Source organism: Camellia sinensis, chromosome 10 (assembly GCF_055761805.1).
Source record: "Camellia sinensis isolate YWXY chromosome 10, ASM5576180v1, whole genome shotgun sequence".
Classification (NCBI taxonomy): Eukaryota; Viridiplantae; Streptophyta; class Magnoliopsida; order Ericales; family Theaceae; genus Camellia; species Camellia sinensis.
Window position 1 is genome coordinate 82,169,200 of NC_138970.1, and position 20,937 is coordinate 82,190,136.

At 32.3% G+C, this 20,937-nt stretch overlaps 2 protein-coding genes and 1 long non-coding RNA gene across 3 annotated transcripts; 2 read left to right on the top strand and 1 right to left on the bottom strand.

The window, feature by feature from the left end:
* The first annotated feature begins 4,032 nt into the window (after positions 1-4,032).
* On the top strand, positions 4,033-9,600 carry LOC114263225 (AT-hook motif nuclear-localized protein 10). Its single transcript, XM_028203727.2, has 5 exons — positions 4,033-4,557; positions 4,983-5,050; positions 5,205-5,336; positions 8,075-8,236; positions 9,068-9,600. Exons 1-5 carry the CDS (start codon positions 4,176-4,178, stop codon positions 9,392-9,394), a joined length of 1,071 nt encoding a protein of 356 aa, XP_028059528.2. The 5' UTR covers positions 4,033-4,175; the 3' UTR covers positions 9,395-9,600.
* On the top strand, positions 6,066-6,523 carry LOC145801191 (uncharacterized). Its single transcript, XR_014342270.1, has 2 exons — positions 6,066-6,203; positions 6,316-6,523. It is a non-coding gene; the product is annotated as an uncharacterized LOC145801191 (long non-coding RNA).
* Positions 9,601-13,803: 4,203 nt separating the features above from the next.
* Positions 13,804-20,511, bottom strand: LOC114288338 (transcription factor bHLH62). The gene is made up of 9 exons (XM_082891741.1): positions 19,793-20,511; positions 19,502-19,699; positions 19,338-19,409; positions 19,164-19,232; positions 18,993-19,064; positions 18,723-18,912; positions 17,712-17,801; positions 17,462-17,608; positions 13,804-13,991 (listed from the first exon to the last, which is right to left on the bottom strand). The coding sequence occupies exons 1-7, from the start codon at positions 20,282-20,284 to the stop codon at positions 17,788-17,790; spliced, it is 1,107 nt and encodes a 368-aa protein (XP_082747867.1). The 5' UTR covers positions 20,285-20,511; the 3' UTR covers positions 13,804-13,991; positions 17,462-17,608; positions 17,712-17,787.
* Positions 20,512-20,937: the final 426 nt, after the last annotated feature.

Here is a 20,937-nt window from a genome sequence, read left to right on the forward strand (position 1 = left end):
TTAGTGTAAATTAAACATTTTACCCTTCACTTTCACTCATATTTTAAAATTTTTTAAAATTTCATTTGAAGTTTACAAATTTTCCAGACAAATCACTTTTCACTTATGTTTTAACTTTTATTCAATTTTATAAATATTAAACATTGAATAACGAAAATATTACATTGAAGCACAAATATTGAAGTCTGATAATTTAATTATTACAATTAGAAAGCGTGTGACCAAATCTAAATTTTGATAAATATTAGAGAGGAAAAATATAATTTACCTTTTTTCATTTGTCTTTTAATGTTTGTTCATTGCACATATCATTATTATTTGTAGTCTCTTGCAATATTGTCATATTATTATTCCTAATCACGAAGTTATGTTGTTTAAACCTTTGAATCATGAGTAATTTGCTTAATAACCACTCTCAAAATGCAAGTGTTCTCTTTTTCTTTTTCTTTTTTGTTTTTTTAAAAAAAAATTATTGAGAATGTTTAGATAAATATCAATTATAAGTGAGGATGGTCATAAAGGAAAGTGAAATCTCCTGTTTAGCAAAAATGCCCAAGATCATTGGTCCACCCTTCGAGTGAAAAAAAAAATAAATTCAAGAGGGTTTTTACTTTGTAAAATATTAGATTTCATGTGACACCTATTGTTCATGATTACTAATCCAAAAAGAAGGGTTATTATTTTCAACTCCGCTACGTAACTCGAAATATCAAAGGCTCGAATGGCACGAAATCCCAAAACGACGTCGTTTTAGGATTTTTTTTTTATTCTTTTATCGGTAAGATAATATTTTTCGTACCATTCGAGCTCTACGCATTCGAGCTCTACGCACTTGAGCTACGGATCATTTTGGTATTATTTTTTGTCACCTTTGATTGTGTTTAGTTTATGAATCTAGTTGGAGATCTGGGTAGGATTTTTTTTTTTTTTTTTTTTAAAGGAAAGATGAAATGCGAATTAAATATAATTATGTTTCACATACTTTAAAAAAAATAAAAATAAAAATTCTATCTAAATTTATGATCTAAGCACAATATTAGTAAATTTGTTGTCAATTGATTAGTCTAAAATTTAAAATGTCATAAAACCATGGATTTGTTAATTTATATCACAAATTACTTTGGTATAACTTATGTGTAATATCTGATTAAAAAAAAAAATACTTACATGTAATATCTTAAATTTCTTATTGGATGATAGAGTAGGAAGGACTAAACTGATACGCAACACACGATATTTTCAATTGAAAAAAAAAAAAGAAAAAAAAAGAAGAAGAACTTAACATGATTATATATATGGTTGAGCAATATATATATATATACATATATTATACAAAACTTAGAAAGCAATAATTTAATTTTTTTTTTGGCATAATTATCTTCTTCTTTTTTTTTTAAATTGTGAATAAAAAATATAGGAGAAATTACAACAACAAATTTTTTTTTTCAAGGTTTGAGCCTCATAACAAAATAAATTCTGCATTTTTAATTTTATCAATTTAAACCCTAATTTTTTGATTTATTTTTAAATCTAAATCATTTGCCTATTTTCGTCAAGAGCAACTCCAATCATATTCTTCATTTTTTATTAGCTAAAATACAAAAATATATAATTTTTTATTTTTCCTAATTCATTTTTTGTATATGTACTCAAACGTTACTCTTTATTTTATCTATTTTATACACACAAACTTTTTAAAGAGCTTTTCAAAACTCTTCAAATGTAAATTAGACTTGAACAATTTTGTTAAAATATCTAGTGTAATAGCTAACTTACTGGATTGACTAAAATATGATAAGTTTAACTATAACAGTTAACAAATTTCATTTTAAAAGTCTTTTAGAGATGCTGATTGAAAGAAAAAAGAGTATTTCAGTTTTTAAACTCAATTAAAATGATATTTTAGATATTTTATGTATATTTATATTGATTATGATTTAAATTATTAGTTTATTTTATAAGGCTAAAATTTTAATTTTTTTTATAGTAATTGTCAGTGAAATGTATTTTGCTTGTGCAATATTTGACAATTTGATGTAATCCTTGAAAATACACATCTCATCTCTCAAATATTTCTTTGTGAATAAATTCTCTTCTTTTTTGGTCAGAAAGGAAGACAATAATGTAAAATGATTTTAAATAAATGGAAAAGAGTTAAAAATTCAAACTGCCATTTTTTTTTTCCGAGTAATGATACATTCCTCTAATTTATGAGCTCTAATTAAGTTCTAATAATGTGACAGAAAATAAAAAAAATAAAACTAAGACTAAAATATCACATCACCGTAGAGTCTACTCACATTAGAGCTCATAGAGCTTCTTTATTAGAACTATCAATCATTTTTCTTCTTTTTCTCGTAATATTCTAGATTCTCTATTATTATGATTTATGATCACAAAATTAAAAATACAAATCATGCCACTTTAATAAGTTTTAACCATTGAAAAGGGTATTTTGGAAATATAAAAAAAATTGTTTTCCTGGTAATTAATTCAAAAAAATTATATACAAATTTACTTTTATATTCATTTTCTAAACTCAATAATATGGGCATATTACAAACACCCCCTTGAGGTTTGGTGAAAATATAGATTCTCCCTGAAGTTTGAGAAATTACAAATTGCTCCTTGAAGGTCAAATTTGTATAACAAATTAGGAGGGAATCTGTATGAAAATAAAAACTTCAGGGGGCAATTTGTTATAAAAATAAAAACGTCAGGGGGCGGGATGTAATTTCTCAAACCTCAGGGGATAGAATGTAATTTCTCAAATCTCAGGAGGGAATCTGTATTTTTATCAAACCTCGAGGAGGTGTTTGTAATTTGCCCCAATAATATATAAGGTTTTGAGAACAAAATAAAAAATTATTTTTTGATTTTTAACTTGTTTTAGGTCATATCACTTTTCTATTTTTGTATACGTTTTTAAAAAAAATATTAAAAAAAATAAAAAGTCAATTTTTAACTAATTTTTCAAAATAATCCTAAGTAATATGATTAATTGATAATCAAATAAGATATAAAAAAAAATATTACATTTAATATCATAATTAATTATCACATTATTAAATAACAGTTCTTTGTAATCCAATTTTCTCTCATCACACAGTGTAGAGTAGGACTACAGACAGAAGTCCTTTTAGCTTCCATACCCCATCCATCCATTAATAGAGGGAACTCAGAATTCTTTCGACTGGATTATTTTGAAAAGGGTTTGGTTATGGTGTGCAATTTACACCTTACACCTTATACCTTACACTTACACCTTACACTTACACTTTTTGTAAAAAATTAAACCTTACACTTACACCTTTTTTGAGGTTGCACACCATGTGCAACCCACTTACACCTTACACCTTACACTTATACCTTACACTTACACCTTATACTTATACTTATACTTACACCTTACACTTACACTTTTTGTGTAAGTGGCACATGGTGTGCACTTGCACACTTAAGAAAACTCCTTTTGAAAAGTGAGTTAAGAGTTAGGCCAAGTTTGGGATGTTTTTAAAAAATTAAAAAGTTACTCAAAAAGTTAAAAAGTTAACACTATTCACCAAAAGTCAACAATTACGGCTGCACAACTCCTAATTCAAATTTTTTCCTACAAATCAATTTTTACAATTTTTTATTACACATTTTTTAATAAAAAGTCAAAAAGTTAACCCAAACATCCATATTTTCAACCTCAATTTTTTAGTCCAAAAAGACAAAAAGTGCACTTATTTAGTGTTCCCAAACTTGGCATAATTTTTTAATTTTTAATTTATTTATTTTTTTTATAAAAAAATTAAAAAATAATTTTTAATTATAAAAAAAATATTATAAAAATGATTATAAAAAATTCTACACCGTTAAATTATACATATAATAAAATATTATACACTAATTAAATAATAGAAACTCTTTATAAAATATTTTATAATATATTTTTTATAATTTTTAATATTATTAATTAATTATTTTCTCGAAAACACCCCCAAAGTACACTAAAAATTTAAAAGGGAACAGACCAAACAACACTTCAGTGAGTTTCTACTTCTGGCGCCATTTTGCATAAACAAAAAAAATCAAATCCGTGTCTTTCTCTCTCTAGAAATATCTCTATCTTTACTTTTTTTTATTTATTAGTATATTTTTTTTTTTGTTGTTGAAAAAAGGGCTTGGGGATGGAAGAGAAGGAGAGTATGGTATCTGGGTCACCAGTAGTAGGTAACTGGGAGACCGAGTCGCCGCCGGTGAGTGGTGGTGGTGGGGTGGTGCTGCCGCAGGTGATGATGAACATGAGCATGGAGAGAAGCCTAGGGATCACCACCACAGGTGGTGGTAGTGTAGTTGGTGGTGGTGGTGGTGGTTTGTTGGTGAAGAAGAAGAGAGGGAGGCCAAGAAAGTATGACTCAGATGGTAACTTGAGACTACCATCTATATCACCACCACCACCAGGTTTTTCTTTCTCAGCTCCTTTTTCTTCTTCTTCTGAGTTCTCTTCTTCCAAAAGGGGTCGTGGCAGACCACCTGGTTCTGGTAACTGGCAGCTGCTTGCTTCTTTAGGTGAGTTCATCGAACCAAGCCTTTAAATCTTGAGATCACTTCAATTAAAAAAAAAATAAAAAAAAATAATCAAAATTTTAGCTTAACAAATTACTAATTTTATTTTTTTATTTTTTGGTTCCCACTTTCTTTTGGGATTTTGATTATCAGACAATTAAAAGAAAAAATAATAATAATAATAAATTGTGGTTGTGGTTTATGTGGAATGATTATATGAACAGGTGATGCTGTGAAAATTTGTTGAAAATATTTTTCTTTAAATTTTTGTGCCTGACATTGTAAATGCCTTTTTCTTATACAGAATTGATATGAGTGATAATTAAAGAAAATGTTGGTACTGAGGATTAAGTATCCACTTTAATAGAAATGGGGTTGATTTACTTAAGATTTTTATCTCACATTTGATACCTTGATGATCTGTGAAGGTGAGTTGTTCGCAAACACAGCAGGAGTGGACTTTACACCCCATGTCGTAACTGTATACGCAGGAGAGGTAATACATTGCATAGATTGTGTTGCGATTATTAGTTTGTTTTGACTTAATTAAAGTGGGTGGAAGGAAGATCTCTGTGCAGATCTGAGGAGTGTAATGTGTTTGTGGGTACATCATAAAAATTGAATGTTGTTAGTTTGTTACCCTTTTTCAGGATGTTGCAGCAAAGATTCTTTCATTTTCTCAAAAGGGTCCTCGAGGAATTTGCGTCCTCTCTGCCAATGGCACTGTTTCTAATGTTAGTATTCGCCAGCCCGGTTCATCCGGCGGGATCTTGACATATGAGGTATGTCTCCTAACATTGTTGTGAGGTGTCTTATATTTGTACTATATATTTAGATGTAGTGTAAGAGGCCTTTAAGGAGGGCTGCCGAGAAGTTCAGAGTTTAGAGGTATTTATTATAATTTTGGGTTAGGGTTTTAGAGTTGAGAGTGTGACAAAAATTGTTGAGCAGCCAAGTTGAGATATTCAAAACTCTGTATTATTTATCCTTAAATTTTTTGTTTGCTTGTTTCTCTTTATTATTTTGTGATTCCTGCTTAACATTGTAGAATGTTTTTAAATCTCTCCGTCCATACTAGTTGGGGAATTCTTTTTATTTCTGCCTGGTTGAAACAATTATGATCATATAGACCTCTTTCTGATCTGCCTTTTAGCTTACATGAATGAGTTTTTGTCATAATTATGTGCCCATGTTATTTTGGATTATTACTATTAACAATTAACAAGTGCCTTGGATATTAACATATTGAGTTTTTTGTTTATTTTCTGTTTTTTACTTTTCTGATTTGTGTGATGTGCATGTGTTTTAAGGGTTTTTGCATGAAGATATGGCTTTTCCAGAATTCTAATTTTCTCCTTTGGAAAATGTTTACTAAGACCATCTCCGACGTTGCATCAGATTAAGTATCAAATTCAAATTTGATGAAAAAGTCACTTTTTCTCTTTGTAATGGTTTTACCAAACTGATATCAAACTGAGAACGGAACAAAACTTTCATCAAACTGAGGATAAGCGTGAGATTTCACCATTTCACTGTGCTGTAACGTTGGGGGTGGGCCAACCGATCAACCAGCCGGACGTCCGGCCGATTGACCCACCGGTCGACCGGAGCATGCACACCTCCCTCAATATGCGAACTGGTTCAAATAGGTAGGTTACTTTTGTGGAATAGGAATAAATTGAAGGTTGATATAAATTTGAATCATACTAGCATTATTCATCTCATAAGCTCCCAAAAGTGTGACCATATATTCATCATCAGACTCATCATCAAAGGATGAGGAACAAGAAGAGGATGAAAATGAAGTGAACATCATGGAATTTAAGGTAGTCATTATCCTCTGTTTTCTTTCAGTTATGTGCCTTTCAGATATAATCGTATCACTTGTCTGGGATATGCCATATGGATAATGTGTTTATATCAGGTTTTTGGAAAGAAATCATTATTGAAGGCAACAAAAAATGAAAAATATGTAATGGAGAGAAAAAGAAATAATAAACGAATTGGGAACAGAAAGGGAGGGAAAAAAAAAAATTTGAGAAGCCTAGCCAGTCGACCGGCCAGACGTCCCCTTCGCTTTTGATGCACACTACAGTGTAACCATTGGAGCTATTCGTATTAGATTGAGAAAATCAGCTTTTTTTTATTGAAATTTGCTAAAAATTATACTCAACCGTTGGAGATGTTCTAAAGCAACAAATAAAGTGTATGGATGTTTCTAAGGAATCTGAAACATAGAAGGACACAAGACTGCATATTTCTGTGAGAATAGCTGTGAGGTGTGGGAAATCAGAACCTTCCTCGGTCAAACGACCATAATTCCCAAAATCTAAGGTTATGTTTTCATTTTCCACATAAAACAGAAAAGCTGTTTGGTGAACTGTTTCTCAAAATTATTTTATGGAAAAGTTTTTGAAACCCACTTTTGAAAAATGAGGAGTGTTTTTGAAATTTTTATTGATTTTATTTCCGAAAACATGAAAAACAAAAACACAACCATATAGAGCCTAAAGTTTTTCCCTTCTGCTGTGTGCATTTTTGTATGAAAATGTTTTCCCTTTACTTCTCATCATAGTTATTAGAAACCCGATCTGGATCTTACGATCCATTTGAGTGTAATCGATCTGGATCATGTAAAAAATTTCTTATAAGTAGGATCTTTCGATCTTGGTAATGAGATCTTATAGAATTGTGGAATCCCAATCTGAATCCGATCCTATCCGATCCAATTCACAAGCCTTGTTTTGTATTATATGATATATTTTATTATAAATTTTATATTTGTTGTCTAAATATCAATTTATATGGTCAAAATAAATAATAAAAATTAAATAGTATTGAATCAAATAGACTAAGAAAAACAAACTAGAAAACAAACATTCAAATATTGTGGTAATTTAAGAAAATTAACTAGATAGAAAAATAAACATAGTTTTAGCGGAGTCTAAGGAAGATAGGGTGATTGCAACTTTATCCTAATTTTTGGAAAGATTATTTTTGTGACTCGAATCCGCTCCATCAAGGTTGCTAACGACAAACTTTATCATTCGATTAAAATGCACTTTTGTTCTTCATCTATTTTCATATTCAACTTTGTTAAATATTTTTTCTTCACTTTTTATGCATTATTGTAAATTGTAAAGTATTTTGTTATAGAATTCTTCTTCTTCACCTTCTTTTTTTGATAAAATACAAAACTTTTGTTATCGAGTTTTCTATTGTATAATATTAAAATGTATATTTTACATGGAGTATTATATTTTTCATAATATCTTCACTTTTTTTTAATAGAATATAGGTTCATTTTGTGTATACTTTTTAAGAAATATTTATTTAAATTAAATTATTATGTGATTTGTCTTTTTCGGTAGGATCTTATGATCCGATCCTATAAACACCTTCAACGATCTAACGTAGGATTCCGATTTTAACAACCTTGCTTCTCATTAATGTATATTATGATGGGATGTGGTTGTTTGTACCCATATTTTGTTAATTTTCAATCTTTAATTTCATGCAGGGCCGCTTTGAGATATTGTCTCTGACAGGATCATATACAGTCTTTGAAAATGGTGGTGTGAGAAGTAGGACAGGCGGCTTAAGTGTCTCACTAGCTGGTCCTGATGGCCGTGTTATTGGTGGTGGTGTGGCTGGTTTATTAATGGCTGCTAGCCCAATCCAGGTAAGAATTTACATAGATACATGTACAATTCAACAGCATAACCATAGATGAACTCTCAATACGATGACAGTAAGGTCGTTAATGATTGGGTACCTCACTCAGAAGGTTAATGCCCCCTTTTATATTACTTGAGTTGATCTTCGACAGTTTTGTGTAAACTACTTGTCCATGTTGCTCTGCCCTAGGCAGGATCGTGTCCCTTGCCTAGCGATTTCCTAGAAGCAATGAGCATAATCCCACCATTTGAGACTCATTCTTTTAGCTCGGGTTTGGCTGTCTGATAATACATAGTGACCATACACCTTGTTCAGGCAACTGAGCACGGGTCCTACTTGGCCACCATCCAACTTGCTCGGCCGAGCAGCGTGATTGTGCAAAATTACCTCCCACGGCATAATACTTCATATTATGCATGAAATGCTTCTTGTGGCTGTGATTATGCCATGGCTTGTAATCTGTTATGATAATCACATGATTCTATTTTTAGGAGTGCAAGTTGTTGTGTTACTTTATCACCAACTCGCATAGGTAACTTAGTTATTAAAGGTCCCACGATGAATGGTAAGCTTGAACGTTCTTGGAAACCATTTCTGGTGATGTGCACAAACTGACTTGATACACGTGATTGGCAAGTGATTGTGTGCATCCAAGACTTACTTTATAGAGGTTCCTAGTTGGTGAAAAAAGAGAGAAAAATAGAGATTCATTTTTCTCTTTCTCACAGATATGAGACTGTTGTTGGAACCTAAATTTTTTTTCAATCAAACCAAATCCTATTAAAACTAAACATTCTGGAGGTTCAAATGACGTGGGTTGTGGTTAATTTTCCAGATTGTTGTGGGAAGCTTCATGCCAAATGGTTACAAAGCATACAAAAGAAAGCACAGTTATGAACAAAGAATGACTCCTCTTACACCAGGTGCTCCTCCAGATACAGTGACAGCAGCAACACCAATCTCCCAAGCAGCACCTGCAGGTGCCATCTTCCCAATTCCGACAACTCAATTACCGGTACAAAGCCATGGAGAAGCAGATAACAGCCCGAATGATAAACAAAACCTGAATGCCACATCTACCGATAGCACTGGATGGAATGACTCAGAGTACATGTCAGCTCAGAGACCATCTCCTGACATCAATGTTTCTCTGTGGCAGTAGAATAGTCCTCAAGGTGTGTTCTTTGTTTTGTTCATTTGTAATTTTATCTTTTTAGTTAGGTCTATGTTAGAGACTCACAGAGGCTGACCTTATGATTAATGACAGGCTAATTTTTAACTTTGATTCTTGTTGTAACATTAACATTGGAAGAGAATGTTTTAAACCTTCTGCCTGAGCTTGTGTTAGTGACAAATTCAGCTGTCAAATTCTCTTAGTATTTTTCTTTTTTCTTCCTGGAAACTTAATTTGCACATTTTTCAGCAGAGTGATGGTTTATAAGTCACTTTTTCTTTTTCTCAGTATTTTTCTTTTTCTTTTTTTGTTTTGTTTTTTTTTTTGTTTTTGTTTTTTGTTTGATTCGTTCGTTGTTGCAATGTGATCTGTAGCTAGTGTTTTGATGTCTTTTGAGAATGAATCATCAATTCTCTCCATGAGGAGCATCTTCAATGGTGTGAACTGGTATTGGTAGTCCATGTGCAAAGAAAAAGTGACTTATATTGTGGCAGTCCATGTGCAAAGAAAAAGGTGTTTGACCCGATATCAAGACTTGTTGGCGGTGAGGCGGGATCGAGTTGCAAAAATAATCTCTAAAAATAGAGATAATAATGAGTACATTTTATCCTCTACAAATCTCACTTTAAGTAAAGTCGCGTTCATTAAGTTACTCATTGCAAAATATATATATATGTATATATTTGTAAGTTGAATTTGTTTTTGTTTTTTTATTTGATTGACAAATATTAATTGTTAGTTGTTAAATTATCTTGTTAAAGAAAAAGCACTTAATTGCTTGTACTCTTTTAATTTAATTTTCTTAAGGGGAATTGAATCCATGACTTTTTTAGGATTAAGCCTTAAGTAAGGCATGGTGGCGAACTAGATTAGGCCTAACTAGTTTTTGTAAATTGAAAAATGATAAAGTGTTGGACTTAAATTTGATTTAGATAAACTTGTTTGAATAATCTTGTGTATAAAAGCAAAACAGAAACAAATCCAAACAAAAAACAATAAATTGACTTACAAAATTTATTTTTGAAAATAAAAAAGAATTTCAAAGATCAAGTCAAGTGTGTAACGCTCTATCTTTAAGACAAATTTGTCGTTGCACAAGTGTTCACGGATTAATGGCGTTTATCTTTCAGGATACAATGATCAAACGCAGATTGTAGAAGCACTTCAAACAATCTGTTTAGCGAACTAGAACTTATATTCTGCAATACTCTCTTAAATCTCTCTAAAACTAGTATAAGGAATGATGCAAGGAAAGAGAAAAAAGGGAAAGGAAATTGAATGAATTGGACTACTGGAGGAGCCTGAATTTATAGGCATAGTGGTGTCTATTTGGAAGGGTAGAAAACCCTCCAAACAGGTGCAAGGTTGAATTGTCGGAGAAAAAGAAGAGAGGTGACCAAAGAAGGCACTATTTCAGGAAAATATAAATTCAAATTTTTGAATTATTTCGTTTCATAAATTTAAATTTTCCAACAAGAATTAAAAAAAATTCAAACGTATTTTGTCCAAAAATTTAATAACAGGACTCGACCCACAACCTACACCTGTGCCTAGCCTGGCTAGACGGTGATGATACATGTATGTGGTGTTGAGTTCAAAGCATGCTTGGTCCATAACTTCCTCCTCTACAAAACTTGGACGTCTCTAGAAACTCATCTCAAGCATGCCAACTTAAAATTTATATACTAATATAAATTCTCTCCTTATTTCAATGTGGGACACCATAAATAGAACAATCTATATTGTCTCTTCAACTTTCAACTTCACGAAGTCAAAAATAACGTCAACTTTCCGTTCACTCATAAATGATTTTGACAAATCGATTTTGAGGTGTAACTTACCATGCGGTAAAGAACATGTCATCACTCAGACCTACCTCAAAAGACATGTAAGTCTCACTTGATCTGGACTCAAAATTGACCTAAAATAAGTTTATAAAACCAATTTCTAACAAGACTAACCACACTGGCCAATCCAAATTGAACCATAACTTGATTTCAACTTGGATTTTGAATTGAAAACTAGAGCTCATTTAATTAAGGCATCTCTTTGGCACAAAGGATCCTCTAGAGTGTTTTTTTCCTAAAATTTTCTAAAGTGGTGTATTGTGTGGTTGAGATTTAATGTTAAAAAATTGATGTGACTTGTCATTAAATCTCAACCACACAATGCACCACTCTAAAAAGTTTTAGAAGAAAAAAACTCTAGAGAATCCTTGCTCTCTCTTTGGAATAGAAGTAAATCTATATAAATAGTAAGGAAAAGTCTACAATGTGCACCTTCTAAAAGGACATATGATATGCACTTATTGTGTGGTTCATATTGTGCCACGTCATAAAAAGTAACTTGCTAAACAGGTCATTTAACAGGTCACATGAAAGAATCATAACGTTTTTCAAATATCATAACAACACTACAATGAATCATAACAATGTCATAATATTCACCAAAGTATCATAACAAAGACACTATATATCATAACAATATAATGACAACTCATAACAAATATAGTTATTTCAAATTAATTATCATAACATTTGAATCGTAACATTTTTTATTATGATTCACCATGACAAATCATAACTTTTGGTGGTACAAGTCATAACTTTTACTGATGATTCATAACCATAACACATTAAGTATAACTTTTTTTCCCACAATCATAACGACATTAACAAACTATCATAACTTTTATCAATGAATCATAACATATCATGTTGATTGTAATTCTGTCCAGAAAATCATAACAACATAAACAAAACATCATAACTTTTAAAATTTGAAACACAATTGATTGTGTAATCAATTGGTATAGCATATTGGAGTGAATGAAAAATCATAATTGATTGCAAAATTGATTGGATTGAAAGACCACAATTGATTATACAATTAATTAGTGGCCAGAGTTTTGAACTATCACAATTGATTGTACAATCCATTAGAATATAAGGGATATTCAAATGTCACAATTGATTGTAGGGATCCTTTATATAATAAACCTAATTGATTCAATAATCAATTAGTTTTCATAAGCCAAACTAAACCAATTAATTCCCAACTTATTCATAGTTCCTAATCAATTAGTAAAATCCTAATCATTAATATCAATTTAGTCAATATTCGAATAGTAATTGATCGGTTGATCGGTCGCCATTTATATGTAATTTTGTTGTTGTGTTTTCATTACCTCAAACATTATCACTGACAAAAACGCATGACACTCTAACTACGTTTCTCGTTTTACAATTCTCTCTCTCTCTCTCTCTCTCTCACACACATACACACACACAGAGTCATTATCGTCAATGTTAATGTTACCTGAAATGTTGTTGCTATGACTATCTCATCGACTCTCACTCTTTCTTTCCTTGTCATTATTAGTGAATTAGACAACAATGTTATTGCTACCAACTTCAATTAGTCATGCCCTTTGATCCACTGAAACACAACCATCATCATCGACTTAGGCCATTATAATAGCATTGTTGCCACTACTAGTGTCATGTTGTCATTATGTCCAAATGATGACGTCGGGTATAAATGACTTTGACACATTTATAACTGTAGCAAATACTAGTATTAGTCCTTGCTTATTATTTCGTAGTCGGTCACTACCTTTTTACCATCACTCATTTTATTCTTAGATATATATTGTTTGTCATTGTACCCACCTTAGTCCCTATATTATTTGTCTTTTCTTTTTTTTTTGTTCGATTTGCTAACTTCTGAAGATAACTATAGAATTTTAAAAAATAACTTTCCTACTTTGATCACTTAGAAAACTTTGTTTTCCCACTTCAAAATAGATACACTACAACAAATTACACTTTTGGCGACTAAATTTTTAGTCGCCCAAAGTCATTTTTTTAGTCGCTGAAGATTTTTGCTGACTAAATTTTTTGGTCGCCAGCTTTGTCGCAAGATGATTGTCGGGAAAGGTATTGGCGACTAAATTTTTTTTAGTCGCCGAAAGTCACAAATTGACCACTAAAAATTTAGTCGCCCAAAAGAAAATATTTAGTCACCAAAAAGAAAATATTTTCCATTTTCAGTTTTTTTGCTACCAATTTTTTAGTCACTAAAAACGTGACACTACTTTTTGGCTATCAATTTTTTAGTCGCCAAAAACTTCTAATTTTTTGGCTACTAACTGTTTAGTCGCCAATAAGTTCCTTTTTATTTTTTGGCTACTAAATGTTTAGTAGCCAAAAGCTCAAGCTCTATTTATTAATTTTTTTAAAATGCACAAATTGAATATTTTTCATTAATTTTTAAATTATATACATTTCATTATCAATGCAACCTGCAACCTGTACGTATACAGAATAATACATCTATCAATTATAATCTAAATCCATTATCAATAATACTCATTTCATTATCAATTATTCAAAAACTTTAACTTGTAACATCATATTCCAAATATCATATAAATCCATACAAAGCAAGTATAATCCATCTAAATTAAATATTACATACAAAAACACTAGATTTTCAAAATAGAGAATTGTTTCAAAATAAATGTCTTCCATATACAGAACAAATGCTCTTCGTACACATCCACAATAGCCCATGTAAAAGCAATCTGTAAAAAAAGAAAAAAAAAAATTAACCATTAGCACTTATTCAATAAAATTGACGTTTCAATTTATAACAATTATAAAATTAATGATTTAGATATATTAATGTACTAGAAAATTCTACAAAAAAATGTAGGTAAAGGAAATTCAGAAGTGTACAAATAAACTAATAGGAGGCAACCATTAGGATAACAAGAAAAAAGCAAAATAAAGATAACAATACTACCCACAAAAGCATTAACTAGAAAAAGGCCCAGGATTTTTAATGGCCCTTTTGCATTAACTAAAGCATTTGAAGTTCAAATTCAAAAATCTAAAATGAGGCTATTAGGGGGACAAAACAAAAGGGGCCATTTGCAAGTATAATGACATGATTCTGTTCTAGGATTATCTGTTATGGACTAAGTTGGCAGGAAAGCCCGAAAATGCTCACGATCTCTGAAGTAGAGGAAAGCCCAAAAAGTTAGCAAGAATAGGTCTAGTAAGATTGTTGCCTGATAAATCACTGCACATTTTTTATCAATGATTGGTTCAAAAGTCCAGAAAATTGTCAGTATCATGGATAACTAGAATTTTCAAGGATACAGTAACTGCTGGAAATTGGAGTTTTAGAGGTGTCTAAAAAACGCCACTATAGGTCCCAAAAACGGCGTTAAATCCTTTTGTAGCGTTTAGCACCAAACATCGAAGATGCGGCCGTCGCTATAACTCCATGGCGCTTTAGAAACGTCGCTATATTACTATAGGCGGCATTTTAACATGACGTCACCATGCTATTTAGCGACGTTTTTAAAACGCCGCCGTATCTCTTTTTGAAAACTCCAACTGTTGGTATGCTATTTAGAGACGTTTTTAGAAACGCCGTGATAGCCTTTTCTTCTTTTTTCTTTTTTTTTTAAATTGTGCTAATTTTATCTTATTGAACTAAAAAAATACCTATAAAAAAACTAAAAAATAGCGATAAATTTTTCGTAGGCAGCCATATTCGATATAAGCACAGGCCCATAAGAACTAAATTGGAGATGGAAACAACCAAAGTGTCTGTTTGCCACAGGCTGACAATACCAAACCAGTGGCTCAAAACCCATCTTTAAGCAAGCATTAGTGTCTACAGGTTTGTCTATGGTTCTATCCACTTCCACTACAAAAACATTACAGACTGTATGCTCTTTTTGAACTCATAAAGAGTTGTAGTTCACAACTGAGATGAGTCAACTGCTCAGGATACATAATATTCCTGCAAAAACAGATCCAACCAATTTTTATGTTTACGAGCCTTATCAAGCCGAGCTTAGGGCTACTCGAGCTCGGCTCGATTAACAAACGAGCCTAAAAATTGAGCTCAAGCTCGTTCATTTAGTAGACGAGTCGAGCTCAAACGAGCTTTAAACGAGCCGAACTCAAGTTGTTCATGAACAGTTCGGTTCGTTTGTAATCCTATTTTTGCCATAAGGCTTACATACCTATTTATAATAATCTAAATCTTGGAGACCAAGTATTCTCGGACACCAAGAAATATAAAATTAAAAATAAAATACTAATAATAATAATAGTGATATTAAACTAATCTAATTCTTGAAAAACAAAAAACCTAAGAAATTAGAAAAAAGAAATTAAGACAAATTAAGAAACCTAATTCTAAAATATTTATACTAAATTACAAGAATCCTAATCAAATAATGTACCAAAAATATTAAAACTTAAAATATAAAAATTCCTAAAATCTTATCCTACATCAGACTTGACACAGCGGAAAACGAGCACGGATACGGACACGGACACGGGACATGACACGGACAAGCGAACACACAAATTTTAAAAAAATGCAAGACACGACACGTTGGGGACTCATGCAAAACACATAATTTTAAATATTTATTATGTCATATTTTTAAATATTTAATATTTATTTTTTGTCAAATATTTAATTTTATCAAATTTATCAATCTTATGTATGTTATTTTATTAAAAATAAATTTTAAAAATTTGATTTTTCTTTATAAAAAAAACGTGTCCTCAGCATGTCCCCAACGTGTCCTTAGCATGTCCTAAGTGTCCCAGCATGTCCAACACCTGTACGCCACCTCCGAAGAGGTCTCCATGCTTCATAGATGCTACTTTTATTCCCTCCTACTTTCATTGAACATCCCTCAATTGCATTGTCACGAGATTTCATCCACCAAACTATCTACTTTCCTTGCAATTACCTCTGTTTTGAATACTCAATTCTTTTTTTTTTTTTCTAGAAAATATTCTTCAAGAGATCTTGGAAATAGCTCTAAGATGTGTGTTGCAACTATCCTCACCCATAACAAAGTTTCATAAAGGTGAAATACATGAAATTTTACCATCACAATCTTAAGATGAGTTGCAAAAGAACAGACTGTTACATGGACTTGGGTAGAACTCAACCCCAAAAGCTAACTTAAGAGGTGAGGGTGGCCGCATGCTTATATGCTTAACAATACTTTAGTACTCGGGCAATGTGGGACTTCGCTTTACACCAACATGCTTTCATTCACCAAAGACCCAAAAGAAATTGTGTATACAATTGAAACCTTGCATGTGTAAAAGAGTTAGGTTGAGAGTTGAGAGTCAAACTTACCAAAAATATGCACTCACTTTTGGAGACACAAGCATGTTAAACCTGCTTAAATACAGGGGAACTCACTTAGCAGGCTAACAGACGGAAGAAAGAATAATGTGGGAACTACAATAAGAAAAGGTCATTAACCCAGTGTTACCCCTAATAATCGAGGTTGTTGGGAGGCTTAGACTGGGTACAAACTTAACCATTAGCATAATTTGCAGAAAGTGACTACCTTCAAACTCAAACCTGTATTCCCAAACTTGGAGACTGAGCTTTTACCATTGCAAGCAAACAGTGTAATGTGACAGAAGCTGATACAAAATCGTAGCCACCTAATCCACTATCCACCAAAGCCTATCTTCTCCAACAGGTAAAACAAAAACTCACAATCCACATTATCATAGGCCTTCTCAGTATCTAACTTACACATAAAATATAAATATATGTGCTACATACATTTCAGAAAACTCATTCCCATTCAGTTTATTTTCTTTTTAATACTAAAAAGGAAAAAAATGAATTTTTCAACCCAAAAAAAAAAAAAAAAAAAAAATCAATTTAGGCATTTTTGTCATTTTTCTTGTGCATTAGGTCTTAAAAACACACAAGACAGCTTTTAGGAGCTTCCTAAAAAGTGTCCATCGTAAGAAATATTTATGAAAGTTTCTCAATCCGCTATACCAAACATGTTTGCAGTCATTCTCCTTTCTTTATGCCATTTCCAAAATCTATTCTAAAATGCCTTGAAGGAGATTAACCAATATAGTCATTCCAGCAATGACGAACAACCACCAGATTGAACAAGTTTCAAATGGTTAAGAAGTGATAAATGACAATATAATATGATAACATGACAAGAACTTTACCAGATGAACTTATTACAACCTTAATAGCAACGTCCTCCCCTGAGGCACGTAGAGTAGCTCGGTAAACTTGACCCAGACTGGCAGCTGCTATAGTTTCTGCGGAAATTTTGCTGAAAACAGCTTCAAGGGGTTGACCCAGTTCCTCTTCTATAATGTTGAAGGCAACCTAAATCATTTTAACCACATGCTGCTTAAAGAAAAGGATTTCCATTCCAGCAAAGTAAGAAAAATGCTCATTAATATACAAGTGAGAAATTTTAGTTTAGTACCTGATTGGGAAAAGGAGGAACATCATCTTGAAGAATACAAAGTTCATTCATATAATCTTCTCTAATAATATCAGGTCTATTTGCAAGAACCTGTTTAAAAAACACAAGCAAAATATCCAACCAATAGACAATCAACAACTTAAATCGTATGTTGCTTGCAGTTTGTTTTAAGCAAGACCTGAGCATGAACTAGTAATGTAACATCCTAGGTACTACTGTGTGACATGAGCATATCTATTTTTAAAGAAAATATCTCTAACGAAACTTAGGAACGTCATAGTTACAAAGTATTGAATATGTACACTTCTTTGTTATGAATTGGGAGATAAGGAGGGGACAAGATGGAAGTCTCCTTTTGAGCATAATAAACATATATGTGTTTGCTAAGTCTTAATCAAGGTGTTTAATAGCTTTAATCAAATGTGCTAGATTTAACAAAAGTCAACCCTTCTTGATTCAACACAATTCTTCATCCCAACAAATCAAATTTAGTTGGTGAATGAAGCAACTTGTGATTCTACTATATTTTAGGTAAATAACTGAAGCATCAAGATTTTTTTTTTTAATATTTCTCGTAAAAAAAAATCTATTAATATACAATAGCCTCTGGGCCTTGAGTTGAGGACAAATCAATGGTGACCACAGTTGAATTTTCATGTGGGATGATTGAAATCCTGTATTGGGGTTTGGGTTCTTGACCAAACCCCATTTGCACAATGCTTTGTAGATCATCTTCACACAATGTTGGAAACTGAGGATTTCAAGTTGAGAAAAGGAAAATTAGATGATGAAAAACTTAAAAGGGCTGTGTAGTTGTATTTTAATTTCTATTTCAATGCTAAAAAACACAGAATTGTTTCAGAAAACTCTTTTCAAATTTTTATTTTATTTTTGGGTATTTCCAACTTTTCTTTGTTTTCCTTACTGAAACATGAAATATGAAAATGGAGAAAACAAAGACAACACCAAATTCTTCAGGAATGGGCCAGCATTTGAATACCTATGGAATACCTTGGCTGAATTCATCGACCGGAGGTAATTGCATGCCGTTGTTTTGGCATAATGTGGTGCTTGTATGGTCCCCATTGGAAAGATTAGTATATACTGGTGAAAATTCCTGGGTCTGTTGTCCAAAGAAAGTAGAAGCAGAGGAATCTAATGGGTATGTTTGATGAGGGAAAGAGCCATTAGGCTGAAATACCTGGAATTTTACAACCAATTTTAGAAAAAAAAACATCACAATAGATAAAAGAAATTGATTTTACAAGTTTCTATACTCACATCTTTTGACAAGAGACTATCCATGTTAAATTCCAACCTTGGATTCACAGAAGCTAACTTCATTGACAGAAACTACAAAATACAAAATGAATACACAATACCCATTAAGTCATAGAACTCAATTATGCAATCAAAATGAAACCCCATGGTACAGAACAAGTCCTAATTTACCTCGACTTGTCGTTGCAGTGGCTGCGCATAGTTTACAATTTCATCAAGTATAAGTGCTTTTCCATTCACCTACAAGTACAATGGAAAGAAAATTTCCAAGGCCAATTTAGTCATTGCCCAACAATGAATTCAAGCTCTACTATGGCTTAAATTTGTTGCAAAGCATTTTGTTACACACATCTTATTGCAACCTGGCACGAGGTCTTGGAGAAGCTTCATTCTTTCACTGATCTTCTCCCTTTGAACCTGCCCAAATACCGGAAAATCGCAACGTTAATGCTAAGCTTGCCATGGAAGAATTGGAGCGAATGATGAGAGAATTGGGCTGTGATTCTTACTCCAAGGCTATGGCTATCAGTAGCTTGACCCCTTCTTGCTCTTACATGAATGTAGTCCTTTGGGGGCTCGGGAGGCTTTTGGTTAGCCTTTGTTTGTTTCTCATCCTCATCCCCTGTTTTAACACTATCATTTTCGCTCCCACTGCCTTCATTGGGTTTGAATCGCTTCGTGTTCGGGTCATCCTCTGCCTCTGCTGCCTGGAAGAACAGAATTGTTAGAATTCTCGACTGAATCAAAGAAAAAAGAAGTTAAAAGAGTGTGTTTTTAATTTTTCTTGGTAATTCATATACCATTGTGGCATTGACAGAATTGGATTTTCCCCTCAAATCTTCTTTTCTTTTCCCGGAATTAGAAGAAATTGGATTTTTCAACACCGCTTCGCCATTTGGGATTTTCTCAGAAACAAAGGAACCCTCATTAGTACTTGCAAATTCAGTTCGATCCGAGGTAGCAGACTCCAGAACTTTCCTGAATTTTGTGTCTGAGCCAATTGACGACCTCATTTCCATTTGGGTTTGTGTTGAATTCGTGTTTTCTTGAGCACCCACGGGAGATACAGCTGCCTTGATAGAAGGACTTCTCGAAACTCTCGGCAACTTCACACTTGCCATCAATGGACTCAATCTATATGGCAATTCACCATTGTTCAAACCCAGTTGGCTTGTTCTTCCATTGAAACTCCGACTTCCGAAGCAGGAAAACTTCGCTGCCCTCTCGGCGAACCAAGGATCGGCAGAAAGTGATGGCAGATTGTGCCAAAACACTTCATAATAAGTTATCATCAAGAGAAGAAGAGCTTCGAAGTCGTGTACGAAGAAAGCTCCGGAGTCGTGTCTGAAGAAGGCGAAGAGGAGCTTCGGAGTCGTCTCTGAAGAGAGCTCTGGAGTCGTGTCTGAAGAGGGAGAATAGGGCCTTCGGATTGGTCTGAAGAATAAGGGTTTTGGGAAAACAAAGTGAAGATGGTTTGTGAACTGAACATACAATAATCGGTGAACAAAATTGTAACCGGTTGAGAGGGTATTCAATATTTTCAATCAAATTATTTGATGGTTGAGATTAATTTATAAATATCTAATGGCTTAAAATAAATGTGTACATGATGTGCACTATTTTATAAGGTGCACATCTTAACAGCTCCCAAATAATAATCATGGAACTGATTTGATCTATTTAAATGGATTTTAAAAAAGACAAAATTGACATTATTCATCCTCGTTCGTGTTGGTTAGGAGTATCACGTGATTATACAATCCAGAATATTTCTATGTATTATTGAATAGCTAACTAAATATGTATAAATTCTTTGTATTTATATAGAATAAAATTATTCATACTCATTTTCTTATAGATTTCTGAATAAATAAATAAAAATAAAAATAATTCTTTGACAGTCTTGTGATTCATTTTTAATAAAGGGGAAACAGTTTTGTGCTTC